Raw genomic sequence first — 26,027 nt, forward strand, 5'->3', positions numbered from 1 at the left:
GTACACACTGTTCCCCAATAAAGTCCTATTCCCCTTCTCCAATAAAATCCTTTAAAAAAAAAAAACCAGGCAATCCCAGTGCAGCGTGCTGTCTGCCTGTGAGGACAGTTCAGGGTGCTGTGGAGCCCATATGGTGACACGTATGGCCGTCCTAGGAAGTGGTCCAGAGGAAGAGACATCTCAGCTGAACCTGAGGGATTAGGTACAAACTAGCCAGATGAAGAGAGAGGTCCCATGCAAAGGGAACAGCCCTAACGTGAGAGAGAGAGTGTGACACTTGATGGCACTGAAAGCAATTCAGCCTAGAAAGGCAAAGGAGAACCTGGAGAAATCAGCAGGAGCCAGAACTGAGGAGTCTAGTTAGCCAGGTTAAGGAACGTGGACTTTGTCCTGATGTCACCGGGAGCCCTGAAAGAGTTTTAAGCAGGATAATAACAAGCTCAAGTTTGCATTGAAGAAAGTGCTCCACAGCTAAATTGTGGGAAGTAGCCTGAAGGAGGTAGCAAGCAGTCCTCGAAGTAACCTGGGAAAGAGGTGAGAACTTCTTCTCTAAGGCCAAGTAGGAGTCAAGTGAAGTGGAATGCTATGATAGATACTGAGCATGTAGAATGGACGCAATTCCACAATTGAGTAAAGGGGCTAATGGAAGCGAGGCAAAGGATGGTGAGCGGGTTACTGCGTGATGCTGGTGCCCGTAATGAGGTGAGGAAGGCAGGAGAAAGGCGGGAGGTCTTCAGGGAAAGTCATCAGTTCTGCTTTGGAGACAGTGAATGTGAGGTATCTGCAGGACATCCTATGGGCAGCTGGATACGGGGTCAGGAAATCAGCAGGGCTGAGGTGGAGATTTGGGAGATGTCAGCAGAAATCACAAATGAAGGCACTGGCGTGAGGAATACCCAGAGAGAATAGTAACATGAGGACAGGGCTAGGTCAGAACCCTGACACTTACCAACGTCTAAGCAACAGCCTGCAGAAGAAGACCCTTCCAAGGAGACTGAAAAGGAGCAGCCAAGGAGAGAGGGGTAAAACCCAGGGGAGCCAGGTGATCGGACGTGGAAGCCAGTGAAAGAGAATGAGTTTCCTGTGGAGACAGTGGTCGTCAGCACAGTGCTGGACGCGCAGTGGGTGCAGCGGGATGTGTGGAGACGAGCTATCTCAGGAAGGCAGGTGTGAGAGACCAGCCCGAGCACTGCACCCTTCCACACCCAGGCCTTGGCCCAAGGTAGACAGGTTCTGTGCCTGCCAGCCCAGATCTGTACCCAGCAACCCCCCAGTGTGAGCCACACAACCAGTGACTCCCTAGTAGGAACACTTGAGCACCAGGAGTGACAGACCCTTAGGGGCTCACAGATGGTTCTGGTTGAGTCCCAGAGCCTTCTTACCTGGCCCTCAAGGGCTACGCCTCCTCACCAGTGTAGCCCCAGCTGAGGATATTGTCCAGGGTGCAGCATGCCCTGGGGACAGTCAGCACAAGTTCACTGCCGTGGTCACACGCTGGCTCCCTGAGCCATGTCATTAATGAAAATGTGCCTCTTTCAGAAGGTCAGGGATCAGAGTCAACTCTGGATGAGCAGGAATTACATGGAGGCAGGTGGAAGGGGAGGGAGTGGGACCAAGGGAGACCCGCTGGCAAGGCATGGAGGTGCAGGGTGGGCAAGGAAGAAAGTGGCAGAATTGGGGGGCTCCCCTCCTTTCTCAGCAGTTTGGCATCACCTGCTTTCCCATCTCATCTCTCCCGGCTCCCTTTACACCACCCCCTCTTGTCCCTCAGGGCTGGGCTTCCTTAGGAAAGAATTTGTCTTGACAACCAGGGATCTGGAATGCAAGTGGGTGGGGAGGCCTGGAGTGATGACAACTGCAGAATGAAGGGAAAAATGGTCTCATGAACACAGGACAGCACTCAGCCCACACCTCTTCAGTAGGTAAACCCTTTTAAGCTTGGCACTGGGCTGCAGAGAAGGGACTGGAACAGCTCACAGCTGTCTGCCAGGCCCGCTGCAGGGTGGCTCTTTGGAGAGCATTGACCACAGCACTAAGCAGCTCCATCCACCATGCGCCCTGGACACCTCTGGGCACTGCCAAGGTGGTGGGGGTGTGCGGATGAGGGAGCTTTCTATCCCAGGCCTATCAGGGCTTCTCCAAACAGTGCTGCTGTGGAGATTGCCTATTCTGCCTGTGGTGTCTTCTCTTTTCTATCTCTGCTCTGCTTTCCTCCAGCACTGACATGAATTTCAGCAGGCTTGAAGCCTTGCTCTTGTATTTTCCTTATTCCAAAAAGTCTAAAGCTTCCAGAACTCTACAGACCTGGCAGTAAGAGGAATCATTCATTGAGCAATGAAGGGTGATCAAATCCTACAAAATCCTAGGTAATGGAGATGGACATGGAGGCATCTCCACATGCAGAGCTTAAAGTATGAAGATAGTCCTCATCTTCTGAGTGGCCTGGACCAAACTTCAGATGATGGCTGCCCAGCAAAGGCCATTGTGACCCCACAGAGCCCAGCACAGTAACCTACACATCATAGGAATGTCTGCTGAACCGAATTCAATCTGAATGGCATCAAATGGAACTTCACTTCTCTCCGGAAGGTAACAGGCCTTCGCTGAAGAGAGGACATGCATACTCTATGATGAACACACTTAATGAGGGAACCAGGGGTGGAGGCCCAAGAAACCTAACATTGGGAGAAAATTTTGTCTCCTTCCCTGGAAACTTCCTGCCTGCGGTCACAGGCCAGGAAGACAGATTCGGAAAACAGCAGTGATATCACTCACACTGCTTTTCATCAAGCACAGAGCAGTCATGGCATGTCGTCCCTCTGCCTGGAATACCCTCCTCTCTACTTCCTCTAACAAAATCCTGCTCAACTAAAGCATTTATGGATGAAACAATTTATGGGATTTACTGGAATCCAGAAATATTGGGGAGGTGGGAGAGGATGGGGACAGAGGAGAGAGTAAAAAATCAAATTGGCCACATGTTGACAATTAATGAAATATGATGGTAGGTATGGGAGGGTACGTTCTGTCATTCTCTCTATTTTGCGTATATTTGGAAATTTCCATAATAAAATTTTTTCTAAAATCTCGTACACACCCATAAAACCCAGTCAATCCTACCTTGTACATGAAAATTTCCTGACTACTCCCCAGTCATAGATTGGCCCCTCCCTAGTCATTCTAATGGCCTGGCCAGTGTTGGGCACGTAGCACAGTGCTTTACTGTAGCCACGTATTATGTATTTGTTTCATAGATTTTTCAGTTGCCTCTTAAATTTCACGGCAGAAAGGAGAAGATGGGAGAGCAACTATCATTTCATAAGGTCCTGTGTGGCATGTTTCTCATACATTCTTCTCCAGCACAAGGTTGGGCTCTCCCTGGATGTCTCACAAGTATTTGTTGGGTAACATGAAGGAACCATTAAGTAAACATCAGCACAACCATCTGCTGGCTAGTAGGCAGCCATCAAAGATAATGGAGAAGTTTCTAATGACATGGGGAATGATTAATGTTACAATGCTAAGTAAAAAAAAAATCAGAGGGGTGACGTCATAGGAATGGCGGCAGCAAGGTGGTCTTCTTGAGTTCTCCGGAACTTACCACAAATTGAACATCTATAATCCATCAAAGGACTTTCTGCTCATCACACAGAACAGCTAAGAGATTCACACTAGGATTAACTTGAATGTGGGCAAACCGGGCGAGCAGGGGAAAAGGGAAGGGAGCGGTGCAGAGATTCAGCATGCATCTGCGGCTGCCGGGACCTCAGGTCACAGAACAGAGATCACAAGAGCCAGGACACTTGTGGGACGCTCTTTCTCTGCGTCCCACAGCTGATCTCTCCTGTTGAGAGAGCAGCATATCCAGCATCCAGTGTTTGAGGCATTTATGGATGAGATCTCTACCTGGGCCCTAGGTGGGACAAAAAAGACTAAAGGCAAACCTGGGCCCCTCCCCCCACTCTCCCACAGCAATCCTACCCCCGCCCTTGCAGAGTCTCAAGCTGGCCCCTGAACTGAAGAGTAGTATCAGATTATAGAGGAGCTGTAGTGCTCAGGGCCTAGAAAAAGCCGCTTTACAGCTGTGACCTAGGGAAGAGGCTGGGAAGAGTTTGACACTACTGGGCTGGGAGACGGAAGACCCTCCCTTCCCAGCCCCCACCTTTTCTGGCCTGTAGCACAGGATACTTACAGCTACAGAGACACACACAGAGGTCAACAGCAGGTGGCAGAGGCAGCTCTAGGCGTTCAGCAGTTCAGAAATGTCATGCTTCCACACCACCCGGCAGAAGCAGTGCCCTAAGACTCAGGAGCCCTGGGCACAGGGAATACCCCCATGGCTGGCTGTGGTGCTCTCAGAGCACGTTATGTGCAGGAAAGAGCAGAAACTGCACTGACTTTGTAAAAACTACCATTCACACCCCACAGCCCCACTCATCTAGAACTGCAGTGCCAGGGACACTCTGGGCGCCAGGTGGCCGGCTCTGCCTCCACAAGACGCAGAGGACTCTTTGTACAGCAGAGGACAACCTGGAGATTGTTGGGTGGGCTTAAGCCAAGACTGGTGCTGCTTTTTTTTTCTTTTTTTTCTCTTTTGTATTTTTGATACTTTTGCCTGTGTTGAGTGTGGGTTATCGGTTGTTTTTACATGTGAGTGTATCTGGTTTTTCTTTTGCTGTTGTTGTTACTGTTGTTGTGCTTGGTAATTTGCTTTGTTCTGAAATTGCCCTACCAAGGCCCAGCTTAAGAGGCACAAGATTCAACATACCCAGAGGCCAACTTCAGACCAAACCAGAGTACTACCGGGTTTGACCTACAAGTGACACACCCCGAGGGAATTCTCTACAAGCACAAGAGGCCACAGGAGCCATGCCCCATCTGAGCAGTCAACCCTCACACAACAGCTCATCCACTACGGGCAGAGCCAATTCTCACAACTAGTCAGCCTAGGAGTCAATCACACCTACTGACAAGCCAAAAGCAATTAAAGCTGAACTTTAGCAGGAGAATACACACAACACAAGGGTCACCTTTGGAGCACATGCACAGGAGAATAGGGAAGTGGTGCAAGTCAAATATAAAGGACACATACTATATAAGATCACCCAGCAAAGACCAAGAACCCTAGGGGATCTACCTAATACATCGAAGCAAACACAGAGAGTCAGGCAGAATGGGGAAACAAAGAAACATGTCCCAAATAAAAGAACAGAAGAAACCTCCAGAATTGGAACCAAATGAAATAGAGGTAATCAACCTATCAGAGACAGAGTTCAGAACATTGATGGTAAGAATGTTTAAGGAGGAGCTTAGTGATGACATAAAGAAGGATACAGAAATCATAAAGAACAACCAGTTAGAACTAGAGAATACAATAACCAAAATAAAGAACTCACTTGAAGGAGTTACCATCAGGTTAAATGAGGCAGAGGATCGAATCAGCGATTTAGAAGACAAGTTAGCAGAAATCACCCAAGCGGAACAACAAAAAGAAAAAAGAATATAAAACAATGAAAATGATTTAAGAGACCTCCGGAATAACATCAAGCGCAACAACATGCGCATCATAGGAATACCAGAAGGTGAAGAGAGGAAGCAAGGGATTGAGAACATATTTGAAGTAATAATGACCAAAAACTTCCCTAACCTGATGAAGGAAACCGACATACAAGCCCAGGAAGTGCAGAGAGTTCCAACCAAGGTGAACCCAAACAGGCCCACACCAAGACACATTATAGTTAAAATGGCAAAGGTTAAAGACAAAGAGAGAATCCTAAAAGCAGCAAGAGAAAGACAGCAGGTTACATACAAGACTGTCAAATCACTTTTCACAGAAATTTTGCAGGCCAGAAGGGAGTGGCAGGAGGTATTCAAAGTGATGAAAAACAAAGTCCTACAACCTAGATTGCTTTATCCAGCAAGGCTATCATTTAAAATTGAAGGAGAGATACAGAGCTTCCCAGAAAAGAATAAGCTAAAGGAATTCATTACCACCAAGCCAGCAATGCAGGAAATGTTAAAAGGGCTTCTGTAAACAGAAGAAAGATGAAAACAATCTAACTAATGAAGACCAGAAATACAAATAACAAAATGGCAATAACTCTGTACCTATCAATAATCACTTTAAATGTAAATGGATTAAATACTCCAATCAAAAGACATAGGGTGGCTGAGTGGATAAGAAAAGACCCTTGCATATGCTATATACAAGAAACTCCCCTCAGATCAAAAGACACACGCAGGCTGAAAGTGAAGGGTTGGAGTAAGATATTTCATGCAAATGGAAATGAGAAAAAAGCTGGAGTTGCAATACTTATTTCTGACAAAATAGACTTTAAAATGAAGAATATATTAAAAGAAAAGATGGGCACTATATAATAATAAAGGGATCGATCCGACAAGAGGACATAACCCTAGTAAACATCGATGCACCCAACATAGGAGCACCTAAATATATAAAACAGATATTGACTGACATAAAGACAGAGATCAACAGTAACACTATCATAGTAGGGGACTTCAGCACACCTCTGACAACAAGTGACAGGTCCTCCAGATGAAAAATAAATATGGAAACAGTGGCCTTAAATGACACGTTGGACCAGTTGGATTTAATCGATATTTTCAGAGCACTTCACCCCAAAGCTGCAGAATACACATTCTTCTCAAGCGCACATGGAACCTTTTCCAAGATAGACCACATGTTAGGCCACAAAACAAGTCTCAATAAATTTAAGAAAATTGAAATCATACCAAGTGTCTTCTCTGACCACAGTGCTATGAAATTAGAAGTCAACTACAGGAAAAAAACTGGAAGACACACAAATAAATGGAGGTTGAATAACATGTTACTAAATAATGAATGGATCAACAATGAAATCAAGGAAGAAATCAAAAGATATCTCAAGACAAATGAAAATGAAAACACAATGACCCAAAATCTATGGCATGCATCAAAAGCAGTTCTAAGAGGGAAATTCATAGCAATGCAGGCCTACCTAAAGAAACAAGAAAAATCATGAATCAACAGTTTATCCTTACACTTAAGACATCTGGGAAAAGAACAGCAAAATAAGCCCAAAGGGAGTACAAGGAAGGAGATAATAAAGATCAGAGCAGAAATAAATGAAATAGAGACCAAAACAAACAAACAAAAGATCAATGACTCCAAGAGCTGGTTTTTTGAGAAGATAAACAAAATTGACAAACCATTAGCCAGACTCATCAAAAGAGAGAGAGAGAGGACCCAAATTAATAAAATCAGAAATGAAAGAGGAGTGAGAACAGACACCACAGAAATACAAAAAATTTTAAGTAATTACTATGAGCAACTATATGCCAACAAATTAGACAGTCTGGAAGAAGTGGACAATTTTCTAGAAGTATACAACCTTGCAAGGCTAACTCAAGAAGAAACGGAAAACCTGAATAGATTGATTACTACCAAGGAAATAGAATCAGTAATCAACAGGCTCCCAACAAACAAAAGCCCTGGACTAGATGGCTTTACAGCGGAATTTTACAAAACATTCAAATAAAAATTATCACCTATTTTCCTCAAACTATGCCAAAAAATCCAGAAGGAGGGAAGGCTCCCAAACACTTTTTACGAGGCCACTATCACCCTGATCCCAAAATCAAACAGAGACATTACATAAAAAGAAAACTACAGGCTGATATCCCTAATGAGCATAGATGCAAAAATCCTCAACAAAATATTAGCAAACAGAATTCAGTAATGCATGAAAAAGATCATACACCATGATCAAGTGGGATTCATTCCTGGTATGCAGGGTTGGTTCAACATCCACAAATCAATTATTGTGATACACCACATTAACAAAATAAAAAATAAAAATCATATGATCATATCAATAGATGCAGAAAAAGCATTCAACAAAATCCAGCAGCCATTTATGATAAAAACTCTTAAGAAAGTGGGAATAGAGGGACCATATCTCAACATAATAAAGGCCATATATGATAAACCCACAATATCATACTCAATGGGGAAAAGCTAAAACCATTTTCCTTAAGATCAGGAACAAGGCAAGGTTGCCCACTTTCTCCACTTCCATTCAACATAGTTCTGGAAGTTCTAGCCTCAGCAATTGGACAAGAAAAAGAAATAAAAAGCGTCCAAATTTGTAAGGAGGAAGTAAAATTGTCATTATATGCAGATGACATGATACTATATATAGAGAATCCCAAAGACTCCACCAAAAATTTATCAGAACTGATAAATGAATTTAGTAAAGTAGCAGGATACAAAATTAATGTTCAGAAATCAGTTGCATTTGTATATACCAATAATAAAATATCAGAAGGAGAAATTAAGAAAACAGTCCCATTTACAATTGCTTCAAAGACTGTAAAATATCTAGGAATACATTTAACCAAAGAGCTAAAAGACCTGTACTCAGAAAATTATAAGACACTGAAGAAAGAAATTAAAGAAGATACAAATAGATGGAAGCACATACCACGCTCATGGATAGGAAGAATTAATATCGTTAAAATGCCCATACTGCCTAAGGCAATATACAGATTCAACGCAATTCCTATCAAACTGCCAAGGACATTTTTCACTGAAATAGAACATATAATCCTAAAATTTATATGGAACCATAAAAGACCCCAGATAGCCTTGGCAATTTTGAAAAATAAGAACAAAGTGAGAGGTATAATGATACCTGACATCAAATTATACCACAAGGCTATAGTAATCAAAACAGCATGGTACTGGCATAAAAACAGATACATAGATCAATGGAACAGAATAGAGAGCCCAGAAATAAATCCATGTCTATATGGCCATTTAATCTACGACAATGGAAGCAAGAATTTATGGTGGGGTAAAGACAATGTATTCAATAAATGGTGCTGGGAAACCTGGACAGACACATGCAAAAAAAATGAAGCTGGACCACCTCCTTACACCATATACAAGAATAAATTCAAAATGGTTTAAAGACTTAAAGGTAAGTTCTGAAACCATAAAACTCCTAGAAGAAAATATAGGAAGAAAGTTTACAGACATTACCCGGAGTAAGATTTTTACTGATATATCCCCTCGGACAAGGGAAGTAAGAGAAAAAGTAAACATGGGATTATGTCAAACTAAAAATTTTTTCACAGCTAAGGAAACCATCAATAAAACAAAAAGGGAGCCTACTGAATGGGAGAAGATATTTGTCAATGATATATCTGATAAGGGGTTAATATCCAAAATTTATTTTTAAAAAAAACTCATTCAACTCAACACCAAAAAAAAAAAAAAAAAAATCCAATTAAAGTAATGGGCAGAGGACATGAAGAGACATTTTCCTAAAGAGGACATACAGATGGCAAACAGACATATGAAAAAAGGCTCAATCTCACTAATCATTAGAGAAATGCAACAAAAACCACAATAAGATACCACCTCACTCCGGTCAGAATCAGTCAGAATGTCTATCAGTAAATCAGCAAACAAGTGCTGGCGAAGATGTGGAGAAAAGGGAACCCTCGTGCACTGTTGGTGGGATTGCAGATTGGTGCAGCCATTATGGAAAACAGTATGGAGGTATCTCGAACAATTGAAAATGGAACTAACTTATGAACCAGCAATTCCACTCTTGGGTATCTATCCAGAGAATTCCAAAATGCTAATTTTAAAAAAATCTATGCACCCCTATGTTTATTGCAGCACTATACACAATAGCCAAGACATGGAAACAACAGAAATGCCCATCGGTAGATGACTGGATTAAGAAACTGTGGTACATTTATACAATGGAGTATTTTGCAGCCATAAAGAAGAACGAAATCTTACCATTTGCAGCGATATGGATGCACTGAGAGAACATTATGCTAAGTGAAATAAATCAGACAGAGAAAGACAAACACCATATGATCTCACTTATATGTGGAATCTAAAGAATAGAATAAATGAAGTAACTAATCAGGAACAGTCTCAGAGACATAGAGGAAAATCTGAGGGTTGCTAGATGGGAGGGAGGGTGGTGATAAGGGAGAAGGTGAGGGGATTAGAAAGTACAGTCAGTAACCACAAGATTGCCACGGGATCACAAAAGTCAGTTTGGGGAATATAATCAATAATGTTGTAAAGATTTTGTAGGGTATCCAATGGACACTTGTCTTATTAGGGAGACCACTTCATGGACGGTATAGATGCCTGGTCATTGCGCTGTACACCTGAAGCTGAAGCTGAATAATAATGAATGTCAACTATAATTTAATGTATATATAGTCACAAGCAGTGGAGTACAGCATATGGAATAGAGACAGTGGAAATGTAACAGCTGTGTGTGATGTCAGAGGGGTAGTGGATAGGGGGAGGGAGGTTATCACTTTGTGAGGGGTATAAATGATAAATGTCTAACTATTACAGTGTTTTGTACACGTGAAACTAATAAAAAAGAACAATCAAAGTACAAAATCATATATATGGTATGATCTTCACTCTATAAAAACCACTAGCAAAAAGACTGGGTAGATCTCAAAATATGGGAGGTTGTGTGTTTTTTTTCTTTTTTTTATATTTTCAAAATGTGGTTTAACATCGTATATAACAGGAGTCTGCAAACTTTTTCTGTAAGGCGCCAGATAGTAAATATTTTCAGTTTTGCAGGCCATACTGTCTCTGTCACACCACTGTAGCTGGGAAGCGACCATAAGACAATATGTAAATGATGGGTGTCGCTGTGTACCAGTACAACTTTATTTACAGAAACAGGTGGTGGGCTGGATTTGTCTCCTGACCACTCATAGCTTGCTGACCTCCGATATCTGACTTTATAATCAGAGAAAAAAAGTTATTTAAGTTCTATTAAATGTGTATTCCTTGGCTCTAAGACGTCGATACTATGAGTAATAGAGCACACGTAGAGCAGAAAGCTTACAGCCATGCTTTATTCTGGTATCCTTGCATCAGAAAACACTAGAAATTGAAAGTCATAAATTAGTGAATATGAGAATGAAAATTCTATGCTGGGTAGAGGAGTAAAAATTCACAATACCAATAATTAATACAAAATTTATCTCTGTCTTTACGCCTAATATATTTCATTTATTTAGATTTTTTTGTGTCTTCTAATAAAGTTTTCTATTTTTAGAGACCTCTCAGAAATCTGTTATTTTTAAAACATAATTTAGGATGAAGAGAAAAAGTTAAACTCTCTTGTTTTTTTCTTTCAGATTTTCTGAAGCAAAGGCCCTGGGAGAAAATATAAATGAAGCAAGAAGTAAAATTGGTAAGCAGATGATATTCTGTAAGCCTATTTCACAGACCATTTTCCTGGTGAAAATCAGGTCACGATGTGCCTCCAAATAGCCATGGAGCCTAGTTTCTGGAGAGCCCTGCCAAGGGCGCTGCTTTGAGAGTACCTTTCCTTGGAAGTGTGTCATCCCTACCCTCATCCATCAGGAAAAGCAATTTCTTTTCTCTAGAACTTGACCTTTTCATCCTCATGCAGGCCTGAGCTCTAGCATCACAATGAGAAAGTTTTGCTTTTCCCTGGTATTTTTCAGCAATAGCTCAGCTAGTCATAACCACACGATTACAGTGACATTTCATATTTTCAAGTGCTATGAAACACTTTTACACTTCCCAAATCTTATACTTAGCATTTGGGGCACATTTTTCAGTGCTGTTCAGTAAGCCAGTGGGAGGAGTGGCTTTTTAGAGCTACTGTGCCTTCTTCCCAGGGCACAGGCTGCTGAGCAGGGCTCCTCCACATAGGTGAGCATCCCGGGAAGGGTGAGGTTAAGTTAGCAAGAGGCAAACGCAACAAAAGCGTGCCTCGTATCTTTGTTTAAGTGAGAGGAAAATGCATCTTTCTTTCCAAGCCAGAAGACACATGGAGATTGAGCTCCCAGCCTGGGGCAGCTTTGCAGAGGGCATCTGTGTACCTTTGCCACTGCAACAGGGAAGGCAGAAGTTACCTACCTGTTCACAGGTGACTCCATATGTCCCTCTGACCCCACCTTCCTCGCTTCATAAATGAGGACAGAGCAAAAGCCACTCCCTTTTGGCTTTTTCTACAAAATATTGAAAATCATGATAACCTCAGGTCGTTTCTGTTGAGGAAACAGGCTCCCTGTGTTCTCTTCATTGGCCTGAATGGAAAGGGCTGAGGCAGCCAGGCCCTGGGCCATTCCCAGCACCAGGCTGAGAACCCCGAGAGGCTTAGATATTCTTAACCAAAAGTTCAGAATTGTGGATCGGGGAAACGGCACCTTTGCTCTCACTAACCTCTACCTACCATTTAACATTACCTTCCGTGATGAATGTGGGCAGCAGAACGAGCAGCACCTGTGACCAGTGGAAATGACAGACATTTTCATGTCACAGCACAATTGGCAGACATCCTAAAATGTCTTTTATGCTTATCAGTACTTCAAAACTACAGCAGTTATGATACTCACCATTACATCTGATTGTTTAATACGTTTATATAAAAGCACACAGGTATTTCTCTATCACAAAGTGTTTTCAGTTTTTGATAACTCTTTCAATATAATTGGTTTCTCATAAAACCCTATGTAAAACTCCTTTCTTGGCCTGGATCCCCAAGCCCCCCTGAAACTTCATGAAAAGAATTGGGGGTTAGGAGTGTGTGCATTTTTCTGGAGATAATATTCATAGTTTACCTGCTCAAAGGGATCAGTGACCAAGAGCATTAAGGAAATTGATTCTACTAGACCTATACCCCATCAACACGCCAGGGCTTCAGGTAGGAAAGCAGACACCCTGCTGAGAAGCAGCCCAGTCCCAGGGCGGAGCTGTACTGGCCTACCTGGCTGGGTGGCCTGGGACGGCAGGAGGGAAGGAGAGAGGGAGGGAGGGAAGAGGACACAGTCTTCAGGGGAGCTGCAGCCAACTTCTCAACTTCATCTGACTCAAAGGACCCAATGGTCTGTTTTCATTCCTGGGAGAAAAGAGGGAAAGACCTTTTATAAGTTGCTTCTCCACAAAAAGTAATAGAAGGTTTTGCTCTTGAAAAATATCTAACTGTCTAAACCAAAATAAAACTCTTCCAACATTAATGAACTAGATGACTGATGGAGGGCACCAACGGCCTGTGCTAATATGCTTCGCTTTTCACTCTGAGTACATCGGGTTGTGGTCACAAAGAATTCTAAATTGTCCATCATTTTGGTGCAATGACGTATGTCGATGGGCCCAGTCTGTCACATTCTTGAGCTCAGGCAAGTTGGAGGCTGCCCTAAGACCCACCTTCTAGCTACTTGTCTTTCAAATGTGCTCTTGATCCAAGGGGACCCAGGTGAGTGGACCTCCGAGACTCAGCGCCATCACTGAACACTCCCCTCATGGTGCTTGAGCACAGGGACTAGCCCACCATCGCTGCATGTCAGACACAAGGTGAAGACTAAGGAGTCAGAAGGTGGAACTTGTACACATATTTAAAATTCCCAAGCAACCTTGAAGGAAACTGAATTTATGACATTACTGAATCATAAAGCTTTAATTTCTTCCTAGGAAGAAATTAAATCAAGTGTAATTTTCAGTCCCCAGTGAGTCCTTTAGTGAATCTCAGAGTCCGGAGGTGGGAGCGTGGCACAGATGGACCATTGTACTCCTGGGATGAGACCCCGCGTCGCTCCTGCCTCTGGAGCCCGAGGCAGAAACGAAAAGCTGTGGGGTGTACGTGGATCTGGCCTGCAGACAGGAAATGAAAGCTGTATGTGTGAACTGCACATCAGCGAGCCCACAGGTGTAACGTTTAGGTTGCCACTGTCTTCTCAGATCATTGAGTTTTCCTCTGACATTATCATCTAGAGCGGCCATTTGAGTTTCATTCTCAAAAATCCCTAGAAGACTCAATTCAGTAGTGACCACATACTATCAATTTTTACATGGTATAGTCAGTAAATCTAAAACTTCCACATTATTTTCTTTTCTTATAATAAGACAACCCAAACTAGGTACATAAACTCTTGCCACAAACTCCTTTTTTTGTCCTTTTCTGTACATCATTTCTCTCAGTCCTGATGTTTAAACAAGTTGAGATCAGAAATGGAAGAAATAACCAATTTAGAATCTCCAATATATATATATATATATATATATATATATATATATATATATATATATAATCTCTGTTTCCATAGGAGAGCCATTTTCATTGTATGTGCCTGTCCCATACATAAGAGTGTTCAGGATACTTTTCATCATATGGGCTGTGTTTTGAATATGTTCATGTAACCCTGATTCCATCACATCTCTAAAAAAGCCATAGAGCCCAAACTATGGGAAAAGAAATAGACTGCTTTGGCGGCAGTGGCACAGAGCAGGCCATTTTTCACTTATTAGAATTCTGGCCTTAGTTTTTCTACATCAGTGTGCTACCCCTGGCAGCATTATCGTTGGCAGCAAAGGACAATGAATGACTGTTCCTTGGCATAAGGCCCGCTCCTCGACCAGTCCAGGAACCAGCTGCTTTGGAGGCAGGAGAGAGGGTTTGACTGACACCTCTTGGCCCCTCTTCATCCTCCATAGACCCCTCCAGGCCTAAATGAAAACTAACATCACAAGATGCTGCACAGAAGGGTTTTCACTAGTGAGCAAATCCATGATCAATTCAAAAATCACAGGAAATGTCACAGAAGTAACTGTTAGTGAGAGGTGAAGAAAAAGTGACAAACACTAGAAAAGCTAACAAAACATTCTGAAAGTTTTTATTCTCCTATTCCAAATTCAAAAAAGGACCCCAACCCACCACCTGAGCAATAACGTTTATTAAAACTTTCTCTCATACATTTGGGATTGGAGAAAATCAGATCTGGGTCTCCATCAGCAGAATAAATAGGACTGTTTTTCAGTTTTGTGCCTTTTCTGTCCTTTAATCTTCCTCTGAGATTTACTTCTAGACCTATCTGCACATGTTGGCTTCTAGTATCTCATCATGGAGTAAGGGAAAGATGACATCCAGGTCATTTTGCTAGATTACGAAGACCTGAATCAAGTATATTCTTTTGTTACTGTTTGTCACCAGCTCCAAATAACAACCACATCAACAACAACCTCACCATGTACTGAGTATTGCCAAGAGCTTGACATATGTGATCTCGTTTAATCCTCACAGAGAAGGACTGTTCCCTATATGGGGTATCACCATATGGCATATATTCTAAGCTACACAATTTTTACGGTCTTAACACCGCAAATCAGGATGCATTTGCCCATCCCACTTGGCTATTTATTCATATTTTAAAAACCTCTGTAATGAGGATGAGTCTTACAGCTGATGTAGTCTAGATTCTATAAAATAATGATAGTACCATTATTTTTGCAGATTAAAAAATGGAGTTTCAGTGAGGTGACATAATATGTGCCCAAGCTGCAATTAAAATCCATTTCTGTCCAACTCCAGAACTTTCAAACACAGTATACTATCGCCATAAATTCAGGTTTATTTGACTCTGACATTTTCTTCTGCATTTAAATTTTTACTAAGCTGTTCCTCAGTTTTCCTGACTATTTGGCCTTCATCGTATATGACATGCGCAACAACAGGCTCAAACAGGACCCCAGCTCATGCACACATGGCCCAAGAAGATTAAAGGGGTCTTCGTAACGTGATTAATGACAGGTCATCTTTGCACAATGGGGTCAGTCATAGCGGCGAGTGGGGTCTGACACCCAGCCCGTCCTTGCTCTCCACTCCACATTTCACCTGTCCTTAGGAAGGGGCATCTTTTTCTAGTTGGCAGGAAGGTGCACTATGGGCTGGCAGCAGCCCTGGTGGGTTTCTGTGTGCCACGTGGATGTCAACCATCATTTTCAGTGGTTTGGAAAACAGAAGGATTGTTATTTTCAGACTGTATACAACCCCAACTTAGTGGGTCCACTGATGCTTCAGCAAACATAAGAGAATTCAGAACTTAAAACTTAGATGAGGTTTAGTATGAACAGGTGTAAAGAAGTACTTACGCTTAAATACCAAAGCCAGCACAGAAAAGGCCTAGGGAAAGCCTAATGAAGGGCAGGCATAGAAGTCATCAGGGACCACAAAATAAAAATGTGTTACCATAAAGGAAAAAAATACTGTATTCTCGAAACTAAGAAATGCAAAAATCAAGACATTACCCTTTCGCTCTGCCCAGCATTTCCAAGCCTACGTTGCATGTATTTCCTTGGTAACGTCTACAGTGACTCTCTACAAAAGAGAGATGGTTCAGAGAAAAGCATGTAAAGCGATGATTAAAAAAAAGTTACAAAGTAGATTTTTACTTTGTTAAGTGATTCAACACATGTTTATTTTAATAACAAGCTCTGGTTGAGCATTAGAGTAGTTCCTTTGATTTTTTTAAAAGTTATACTTGTCAGAATGATTCAGTTCATTTGTGCTCAATTTGTATTGGTCAGGATGTTTGGCTGTAAGCATAAAAGGAAATTTATTGTCTCATATAACTAGGAAATCCAAGGAGTACAGTTGGCTTCAAATTCTCCTCCTTCTCCTCCCACTCCCCGTGCCCCACCCCTCTCTGCCTCCCCTTTTTCTCCTTCCATCTCTCAATTCTACTTGATGAGGTTCTCTGATAGCCTCTCCCCCTTTGGTGGCACAGTGCCCCTGATAGCTGCAAGTTTACATGACCTATAGAATTCATAATCCCAGTAAAAGGGATCTTTCCCAACAGTGTCGGCAAAAGTGCCCGGAGGGAGGAATGATTGGGCTGGCTTAGGTCATGTGCACATCTCTGACACAATCCCTACATCCAGGGGAATGAAACATCTGCTTGGCTGGGCGTAGGCCCACTCCTGGGAGGGATGCTTAGCCCACCTGCACCACTGAACAAGATTTTCAAAGAATCGAAGAGGTATCTTTCTCCAAAGGAAGAAATGCTGAGCAGAAAACAACCATGTTCACTGCAGACCTTTTAGAAATCTATCTGTGATCTGAAATGAGAAATCTATAAAGGAGTAGTAGATAGTTCTTATGAGCAAAAAAAAAAAAACAGACTAATTTATCCTCAGAAAAAAAGAAATCTGTGAATGGGGAACTTAAAAACTGGTTTTACGTACAGGCTCTTCTGCTCTAATGGAATAAATGCAAAATTACATGCTAAAAACTAACAGGGATTGTAGGAAAATTAAGATTGGGAAGACCATGCAACTTTATAACTAGCACTCTAACAAACCAATTCCAATGCCAATAAAAAATCGTGATATAAAAAGACATGTTAAATTCCTAACACATAAAGAAACACTATACGAAACACCAGAATTTTTTTCTTCCAAATGGAGACTATCGGGAGAGAAGAGGGCGCAAGGAATGCTTGAGGTGCAGCGTCATGGAGACACGGACAACACACGAAAGCTGGGAAGAGCCACCCAATAAGAAAGATTCTCTTCTAAGAGCACTGGCCACAGGGGACCAAGGCAAGGAATGTGGGGAGAAGGGCCCGGTGTACATTCCTATGCTTCCCCATAGCCTGCGGAGCTCAGCTCTGCTCTCTTGCTTTGTATTTAGCAAATTTTTTTCTCGATTGTGCAAAACTCCAATGTACTAGGAAAAAAATACCACGTGAACAAATGAGACTTCTGTGTGAGACTGACATTGTCTCCATCGCTTGCATATGAGCTGCTTCCTGTTAAAGAAACATAGTTGTAAGAGAACCGACTGTTTCCTCGTATTCCTTGATAGCATACAGAGGGACCAATGTCTTGTAATTCATCTTTAAAGAGACTCAAAAATAGAGAAATAATTTTCAGTTGTATTGAAAATACACTTGGTCGTGTGAAAAAAAAAACACTTTGATCCCTAAAAAAGGTAATTAAATGGATAGAGATTCCAGGAACTTTTAAAAGCAGGATAGATAGGCATCTTTCTGAGATGACTCAGGGCATCTAGAGATGAAAAGAGCAAAGCTGATTTCTTAAGGTCCCTTTTGTAACAACTCGGAATGTTGAAATTCCCAGATGTATAGTTATCCAAATGACAGCCCATAACCAGTAGGACTGATGTCTTCAAGGAATTGATTGAATGTATGGCTGTCATCTTGGAGCTCAAACAAACAAACAAAATGATTCAAGCAAGCTGGAGGGCTGTAGATTATATTAACTGACAACAGGTAACATGAATAATTGGCATGTATAAAAGCAGGAAACAATGATTTGGTCAGAACATCAACCAAAAATAATGGATGGCTGCCTCCCAAGAGTCCCAACAGGGTGGTCTTAACCAGGTGAAATGAATCAGGATCCTGGATCTGGCTTTGGCTGCGTGGATTCGGGAAGACTGACTCATGCCAATCAGCTCACTATAAACCAGAGAGAAGCAATTTTTTAATACACCAGGAGGACGTTCTTTTATAGACAGGAACTCTTAAACTGCCTCCCATCCAGGGCCCTCCTCTCAGCAAACAAAATAGATTAGTTATTGGAAGGCTGGTAGGTAGACATCCCCAAGCATAAATGGAATCAACACAAAGTGAAGTAAAGCATTTTGAGAGTTAGGTTCTCATGGTGATGGTAAAGCCTCGCCAGACGTCCGTTGCCCGCAGGAGCGAACACCCCTGCAGCACAGACCAGCCCCCTTCCGTGCACAATACCCCTTCCTCCAGAAAGGATAAAAAGTCACTTATATGGGGCTTCTACTTACTAAACTATAGTTACATCTGACTCCTGCCTCTCACAGTTGAATCCCAAGTCACGCTGATAGTGTTTGGCATCACAGAAACAATAACTTTTGAGTTTGGCTCTTTTGATTTTTAGAAATAGAAACCCAGTGAGCTAACCCAGGCTTAGGATACATGTGTGGTGATGACAAGAATCTCATCAGGATATAATGATAAGATCTGAGACCCCCTCCAAGCTGGCATGGGAGCCAGAGCGGCACCTTGGGCGCCACCAGGACCAGGGAGTCTCCAGATCCCAGCACCTTCCCCGGGGCTTCTAGCTACCTCTGTACATGTCTGTTGTCGCAACCTACTGGCCCTGCTCTGACCTCAGCTGTAACCTGAGCATGTCCTTTAACATTCTGTCCCCAAGGTTGACTAGCTAGTTATTTGCTTATTTCTTAGCTCGGTGTTGTGAGAAAGAGAATTTGACTGGCCCAATTTATCTTTGCTAAACCTTTAAGAATGTGCTGTCTTTGAGTCATAAACCTACTTCTGGTCCAGACAGCTATGTCCAGGAAGGAAGAGAGGTCGTGTGTTACAGAAAGTGGCCACCTAGGCAGCAAAGACTGTGATGGGAGATGTCTCTTTCATAAGGAGGACGGATAGGGCAGCCACAACAAGTGATATCTTGTATCCTGTGGGTTTTATCTCATGGATTGCCGTGTGAAGGTTTCATAAGGCGCCATCAATTTCTTTATTTCCAGATTTATCAAGGAAGCACCTGGACATTGCCCCTTTGTTTTGCCAACAGTAATAGTGACTAGTCTTTATAACGTGCATTGTAATGTGCAGGATTTTATTTTATTATTTGAATATCATCAAATCCATTGATATTTTCTTTTATGACTCCCTCCATTGCTTTTATACGTCTTATTGTAGCAGTAATAATGATGGGTTGTTCATTGCCTGGTATCTATTTAACGCTTTCCTAAATTTTCTTATAGTCTTTTTATTGTTCAATTTTTCACACTCAACTTATTTAGGATTTATTGCAGAATATGGCATAAGCTGAGGCTCTAAGTTGACTCTTTTTCAAAGAACCAATTTTCCCAACACCTATTTCGTTTAATGAAACGCCTTAAAATAAAATTTCTTCCCCTCATAGGAGAGTCATTTCAGATTTTCAGAAGGCAGCTGATGCATTCTAATCTCATCGTAACAGTAATGTACGGCCGTGACAGGATCGTTTTCATGCAAGTATTTCAACAATGACTTGCCAGAGACACTATTCTCTAGACATCAGAATAACCCTGCAGGAAAGTGCCAAGTTTTATGTAAACCGGGAAGCTCCTGGATGGGGAGAGGCAGGTGTCTGTCTGTAAGTGGGAGGTCCCTCCAGGCTGTGGGCTTTCTCCAAAGGGGAGGAGACTGGCTTTAAATACAGCCGCATGAGCGGGGCTGCCTGACTCATTTTCCAAGGGAAGATAGTTCATACCAGGTTGTTTCACTTCTAAGGAGAAAAAGTGTATTTCATCATCTTGTACTGATGAAAAGGGGGAATGATTATGTGTCTCTGAGGTAGAAGTGGGGGGAGGGGTGGTCTTTGTCAGTGATGCTGGACCAGGAAGAGCAGAAAACAGCAGAGGGTTTGCTGTGTCTCCTGTCAATCACCGTGAAACTACTGATGCGTCCCTGGCTGAAAACCGCCGATAGCCTTCAAAAACAAAACACACAAGGGTGGAACGACCCCTCCCCCCGCAGTGGCCATTCTGCCCAAGATGGAGATGGCCTCAGTTTGGTGTTGGCTTCATGTAATCACATGACCCCCGTGGACCAACCCCGCTCTCTAACACACAGCCTGGACCACAACTTACTTCAGCGAGCCTAAAAATGTACACGCGCAAGTCTATGGCCACATGTGCTAGTGCATGCACAGACCTTCAGAGAAGGGGATGAAACAGCATGTAGAAACATTTGTCCACCCGCAGGGACCCTGTGCTTCCCTTCCGGCAGGTATGGATCTGCTGCCGGACGGCAATGAGGAGGCGGAGATGCTCCCGAGCACAGACAAGCTGCATCACTAATCAGGCATCTGGTGAACAAAGGCCCAGCCTAGGCAGTTTGTGTGGGGAAAATAATAACAGCAGGTCCCTGGGCAGCTTCCCGAGCAAAGCTGAAAGGGTAGCCAGGGGCAGGGCAGCTGGGAAGAATGCTACTGAGATGCCAAAGTCTGGTATCAATGTTTGGACAGAGCTGGGGTTGCCTGAAAGGACCGGGAGCGAACAGAAGCTCACGGGCGGCCATGATGTGTCTAAGCACAGACTTTGGGCCAGCAAATGTCCAAGAGGTCGATTCCTCACCATAACGATAATAATAGCTAATTTTGATAGAGGCACTATTATCCTCTTCTTATAGGTGAAGACACTGAGGCCTAGAGAAGTTAATAAGCATGCCCAAGAATATACAGTTGGTACAGAGTAGACCCACGCCTGGAACCCAGTTTCTATCGGGCTCCAAGGTCAAAGCCCTTAGATGGCAGGAACATTCACAGCCCAACTCAGAAGGAGGCATTAGGCCCCTGTTGTAGAGGTGCCCAGGAAAGTCACAGGTCTCTCTGAGTTCAAGATCAGGATCAAAAGGAGAAGAGCCAGTGAGGTCTTTCCTGCATCTTTACTCCCAGGGAGATAATAAAGGAAGGAGACGAAGAGCGTGGTGGGAGGTGGAGAAGGGCTAAGTCAGTCAAGGAAGGGCAAGCCTGCCTTCCTAGGGTCTCACCCCTGATCTGCAGTTTAGAAAGTTAGGGATTCATTGGAGGGTTAGTTTTTGTCTCTTTTTAATTACTCAAGCAATTCATGGGTGCGTTTTGCTATAGAATGTTCAAATGCTACATTAATGTACATATCAAAATGTAAGAGCCCCTCTTTATTTCCTCTCCCCTAGTACCCACCAGAAGGGAGTAACCACTTTCAACAATTTGGTGCATCCAAATTGTCCTTCCATCCCCTTCTGTGCATTTGTAGATAGATAGATGATAGATAGATAGATAGATAGATAGATAGATAGATAGATAGATAGATGATAGATGGTAGATAATATGTAGATGAGATAGATGACAGAGATATAGATAGATAGATAGATAATATATAGATGATTACATAGATATATAGAGATAGATAGATGATAGATAGATAGAGATAGATGATAAGCATCAGACATGTACAAGAACACCTTGTTTTGTTGCGTAAATGGGACCATAACGTACATGTTACTTTGCATTTTGCTTTTCTCATTTAACAGGGAGTTACGGGTCTATCGCTCACCATTTTTGATGGGGCAATTTTTAAGTATGAATAAACCAGGATCTATTTAATTACTCCTTTGTAACAGACATTTCATTTTTTCCTGCAATTTTTCTGTATCACAAACAATGCAAGCATTTTTGTACACAAATATAAGTGTTCATTTGAGATAGATTTCTAGAAGTAGAACTGGGGAGAACAACAGTGGTATATTTTTAATTTTCATGAGTATTTCCCCGGTGCCTTCCAAAATGTTTCATTAGTTTGTATTCCCATTGGTGTGTGACAGTACCCATTCTCCTACATCCTTGCTTGTACATAACAATATCAGTCATTTTAGGTTTTGCCAGTCAGAGAGCAAAAACATGGTATTTTATTATTGTCCTAATTTGCATTTCCCTGACAGCTGGTGGAATTGAGTGTCTCACTCCCTTCGCCCATTGGCTGGTTGAATTCTCTTTTTGATTTGTAGAAGCTCCCTGTGTCCTCTGGATATTGGCCTTTGTCTATGAAATAAGTAGCAGATGTTATCTTCCAGTGTGTCACTTGTTTTAATTTTCTCTTAAGATTTTTGGAAGAGCCCTAGGACAGTTGCTTCTCTCTAATTTTTAAAAATTGCCATGGATAAGATTGGTTTGTCTGCTCTTCCTTTTTTTTGAAATTGTTAATTGAGAGTTAGGAAGGCTGTCTTACCATAACACTGCCCCAAGGAAGATTTCCAAGGTAATCTTGGTCACACTGCACAGATCTCACTAAAACAAATAATTAAGGAGTGACTACAGAAATGCGTAATGTACCAAGTAAACTTAATAGACAAGGAACATCAAAGACATGCAGTTTATTAATTGCCTGCACCAATAATCTAAAGTAAGCCCAGGCTGATGTTTGAAGGTTATGAAACAATGTATTCCTGCAGAAGTAAATACACCATCTTGTTATATATATATATATATATATATATGTCATGGAGAGAAGTCATAAAGGGATTAGCTTCACCTCACCCCCAGTGAGATAAACAAAACCTTTATTAACTCCCAGAATAGAGATGACGTCACATGCAAAAAGGAGTCCAACACCTGGGAGGCCAGATACCATACCCCTGGGGCAGAGCAGAGTTGGAGAAGCCTGTGACCTAACAGCCACTAACTAGGGTGTGGCAGTGACTCCCTAGGCAGTCTTAGCAACACAATAGTGGCAATAAGTTTCTGCTGTTGTCACTGGAGGAAGAGGATGGGTTGCAAAGGAAGGAGTTCAGAGTCAGGGTCGACTCAAACTGCTGCCAAAGCCACAAAGCTGCTCAAATGCTAAAGAATTCAAGGATACTGACTCCAAACAAGAGAAATCCATTGAACAGACGTGTTTGGTCGTGAGGGAAACAGCAGATTTGGCAGTAGTCTGCCAATAGGTAGTTGGCCACCTTTAAATTAGAATTCTGAGTAATAAGTAGTGAAGATTGCATTATAAAGATTAATATTCCCAAGCCAGAGTTCCAGTTGATCTCTGTCCTCTTCACTCCCACTCAAAAACCTCTGAGGTCTACCCATAGCCTAACAATCAAAATTCTTTCTCCATGTCGATATAATGATATTAACATTCACATAGTTATATAGGGAATTGGGTTGCTTAAAAAAGAGAGAGGGGGAAAAAAACTATCACATTATGTATATTTCGCTGCATACTGCTTTTTGCTACATTTAGAATTATATATATATATGTATATATATATTCCTCCAAGTCAACTGGTGTAGCTATATTTCGTTTTTTTAAAGACTGCAAAATATTCTATAGAATGGCTTATCACAATGTTTTTCATCCTTTCCCAGTTGACAGGTATTTTGTTTTTTTCCAATTTTCTGCCATGTAAAACATGGTGCAATAAACACCCATGTATACACACACACACACACACACACACACACACACACACACACACGAGGTGTGACAATTAAGTTTGCGAACTCATCCTAGAAAAAGTGCTACATACTTCATTGCTGAATATCACTATGGTCACCTTTGAAGTACTCCCCTGGGGAAACTATGCACCGATGCCAGCACCTAGTCCACCCTTCAAAGCAATTTTGGAACTCTTTTTCTGGAACGGCCATCAGAGCTCTCATCGTATTACCCTTGATGTCCTGAATGTCATCAAAATGTCTTTCTATATTTCATTTTTCTTTGGGTAAAGAAAGAAGTCATTGGGGGCCAGATCAGGTGAGTAGAAGGGTGTTCCAATACAGTTATTTGTTTACTGGCTAAAAACTTACAGAGAGTGAGCTGTCTGTCTGTGTGAGCTAGTGCATTGTCGTGATGCAAGAGCCATGAATTGTTGGTGAAAAGTTCAGGTCGTCTCACTTTTTCACGCAGCCTTTTCAGCACTTCCAAATAGTAAACTTGGTTAACTGTCCGGTTGGTACAAATTCATAATCAATAATCCCTCTGATATAAAAAGCAAGGTTAACAACATCGTTGCAGCAAGTTTGCAAACTTAATTGTCAGACCTCGCATGCATGCGTGTGTGTGTGTGTGTGTGTGTGTGTGTGTGTGTGTGTGTATTCCCTTTCCTGTAAATTACCAGATAGTAAATATTTTAAGCTTTGTGGTCTTTGTATGGTCTTTTGTTGCATCTTCTCCTTTTTTTACAACCCTATAAAAATGTAAAAACCATTCTTAGCTCACAGTCCAAAGCCGTACAAAAATAGACCGCAGGACAGAATGGCCTGCCAGCCCCTCAGAATGGAGTCCTAAGAGTAGGATTTCATCCTAAGTATATTATGATTTTTGCTGCTTTTGTGAATGGAATATTTTTCCATTTCCTGAGATAGAAAACAAATCTATTTTTAAAAAATGTTTTCTTTGTACCCAATTATCTTACCAAATTCTCTTTTTAATTTTAGTGGTCTTTTTCTTGCTATAGTTTCTTGAGTTTTCTAGAAATGCAATTATATTCATCACAAAGGAAAAATCTTTTTCTAGTTTTTACACTTAGCATTTTATTTTCCTGTCTTAATGCATTCTTTCTGAATCACTATTGATTAATAACAGTAACAGCCTCTCCTTTCTTGTTCTTCAATTTAATGAAAATGGCTTAAGGTTATACAATTTAGAGTGAAGAAAGACATCACATGATAAGTATCGCCATGCATCACCTAAGTTACAATTTCTGGAGTTACAATTTCTGGAGTATGAATTTGATGTGAGGCAGATGTACATTACTCTATAGGCAGGAGAAGTAATGGAAAGATTCAGTGTTTCAGAACTGGGCTGGTCAGTTGGTCGGAGGATCACGTAGGCACAAATGTCTAAGGCTTGATAAGGAATTGAGTAGTAAAAACAGAATCAGCTAATGAGCTGGGTGAAGAATGATTCTTGGTATGGCCTCTGGGTACTGTGAAATGGAAGTTTCTGGATGCCACTACCACCACCGTTGATATCCTGGAACCTAGACATTTTAATAGCACCAATTGTTGTTTAACATTTACATCAGTGAAAGACACAGAGAAGACATGCTTACCAAAATGGCAGATTCATACCATAATCAATTTTGCAAACATATACTAAATGTAAAACTTCAGACACTGTGCCAGCTTCTGGGGATAAAAAGATGAATTGCAAATAAAATGCATTGGATGACTATCCAAATTAAGAGAACTGAACTAGGGGTTAAAACAAACAAAATTAAATGTGATAGGAATACATGTAAAGTTCTGCTCTTTTTTTTAATTAAAGTTTATTGCGGTGACAATTGTTAGTAAAGTTACATAGATTTCAGGTGTACAATTCTGTATTACTTCATCTATAAATCACATTGTATGTTCACCACCCAGAGTAAGTTCTGCTCTTAGTATTAAAAAAAATCAGGCATAAAAGTTATCCAGATTGGAAAGGAAGAAGTAACACTATCTCTATTCATAGATGAATTGATCTTGTATATAGAAAATTCTAAGGAATTCAATTAAAAAAAACCCTATTATAACTAATAAGAGTTCAGCATGGTTGCAAGGTATAAAATCATATGCAAAAATCAACTATTTCTTTGCAATGAACAATCTGAAAAAAATTAACAAAACTACTTATTGTGGTGATCATATTATGAAATCATTATGTTGTATACTAGTAAACTAGTAAAATGTTATATGTCAA

General features: G+C 41.6%; 1 protein-coding gene and 1 long non-coding RNA gene across 2 annotated transcripts in view; one reads left to right on the forward strand and one right to left on the reverse strand.

Annotated features, from left to right (window-relative positions):
* The window catches only part of KIF6 (kinesin family member 6), a 406,288-nt gene that overhangs the window by 297,355 nt on the left and 82,906 nt on the right, over nucleotides 1-26,027 (forward strand). The window contains exon 15 of the mRNA XM_074332873.2: nucleotides 11,200-11,255. Within this exon, the coding sequence (XP_074188974.2) occupies nucleotides 11,200-11,255 (56 nt within the window). The remainder of the gene's footprint in view (nucleotides 1-11,199; nucleotides 11,256-26,027) is intronic.
* LOC141571641 (uncharacterized) overlaps nucleotides 1-26,027 on the reverse strand; it is a 73,616-nt gene that overhangs the window by 36,564 nt on the left and 11,025 nt on the right. Inside the window, exon 2 of the long non-coding RNA XR_012496570.2 lies at nucleotides 12,801-12,932. This is a non-coding gene — a long non-coding RNA (uncharacterized LOC141571641). The remainder of the gene's footprint in view (nucleotides 1-12,800; nucleotides 12,933-26,027) is intronic.

This window comes from Rhinolophus sinicus, chromosome 2 (assembly GCF_057876585.1).
Source record: "Rhinolophus sinicus isolate RSI-liver-muscle chromosome 2, RSI-T2T, whole genome shotgun sequence".
NCBI lineage: Eukaryota > Metazoa > Chordata > Mammalia > Chiroptera > Rhinolophidae > Rhinolophus > Rhinolophus sinicus.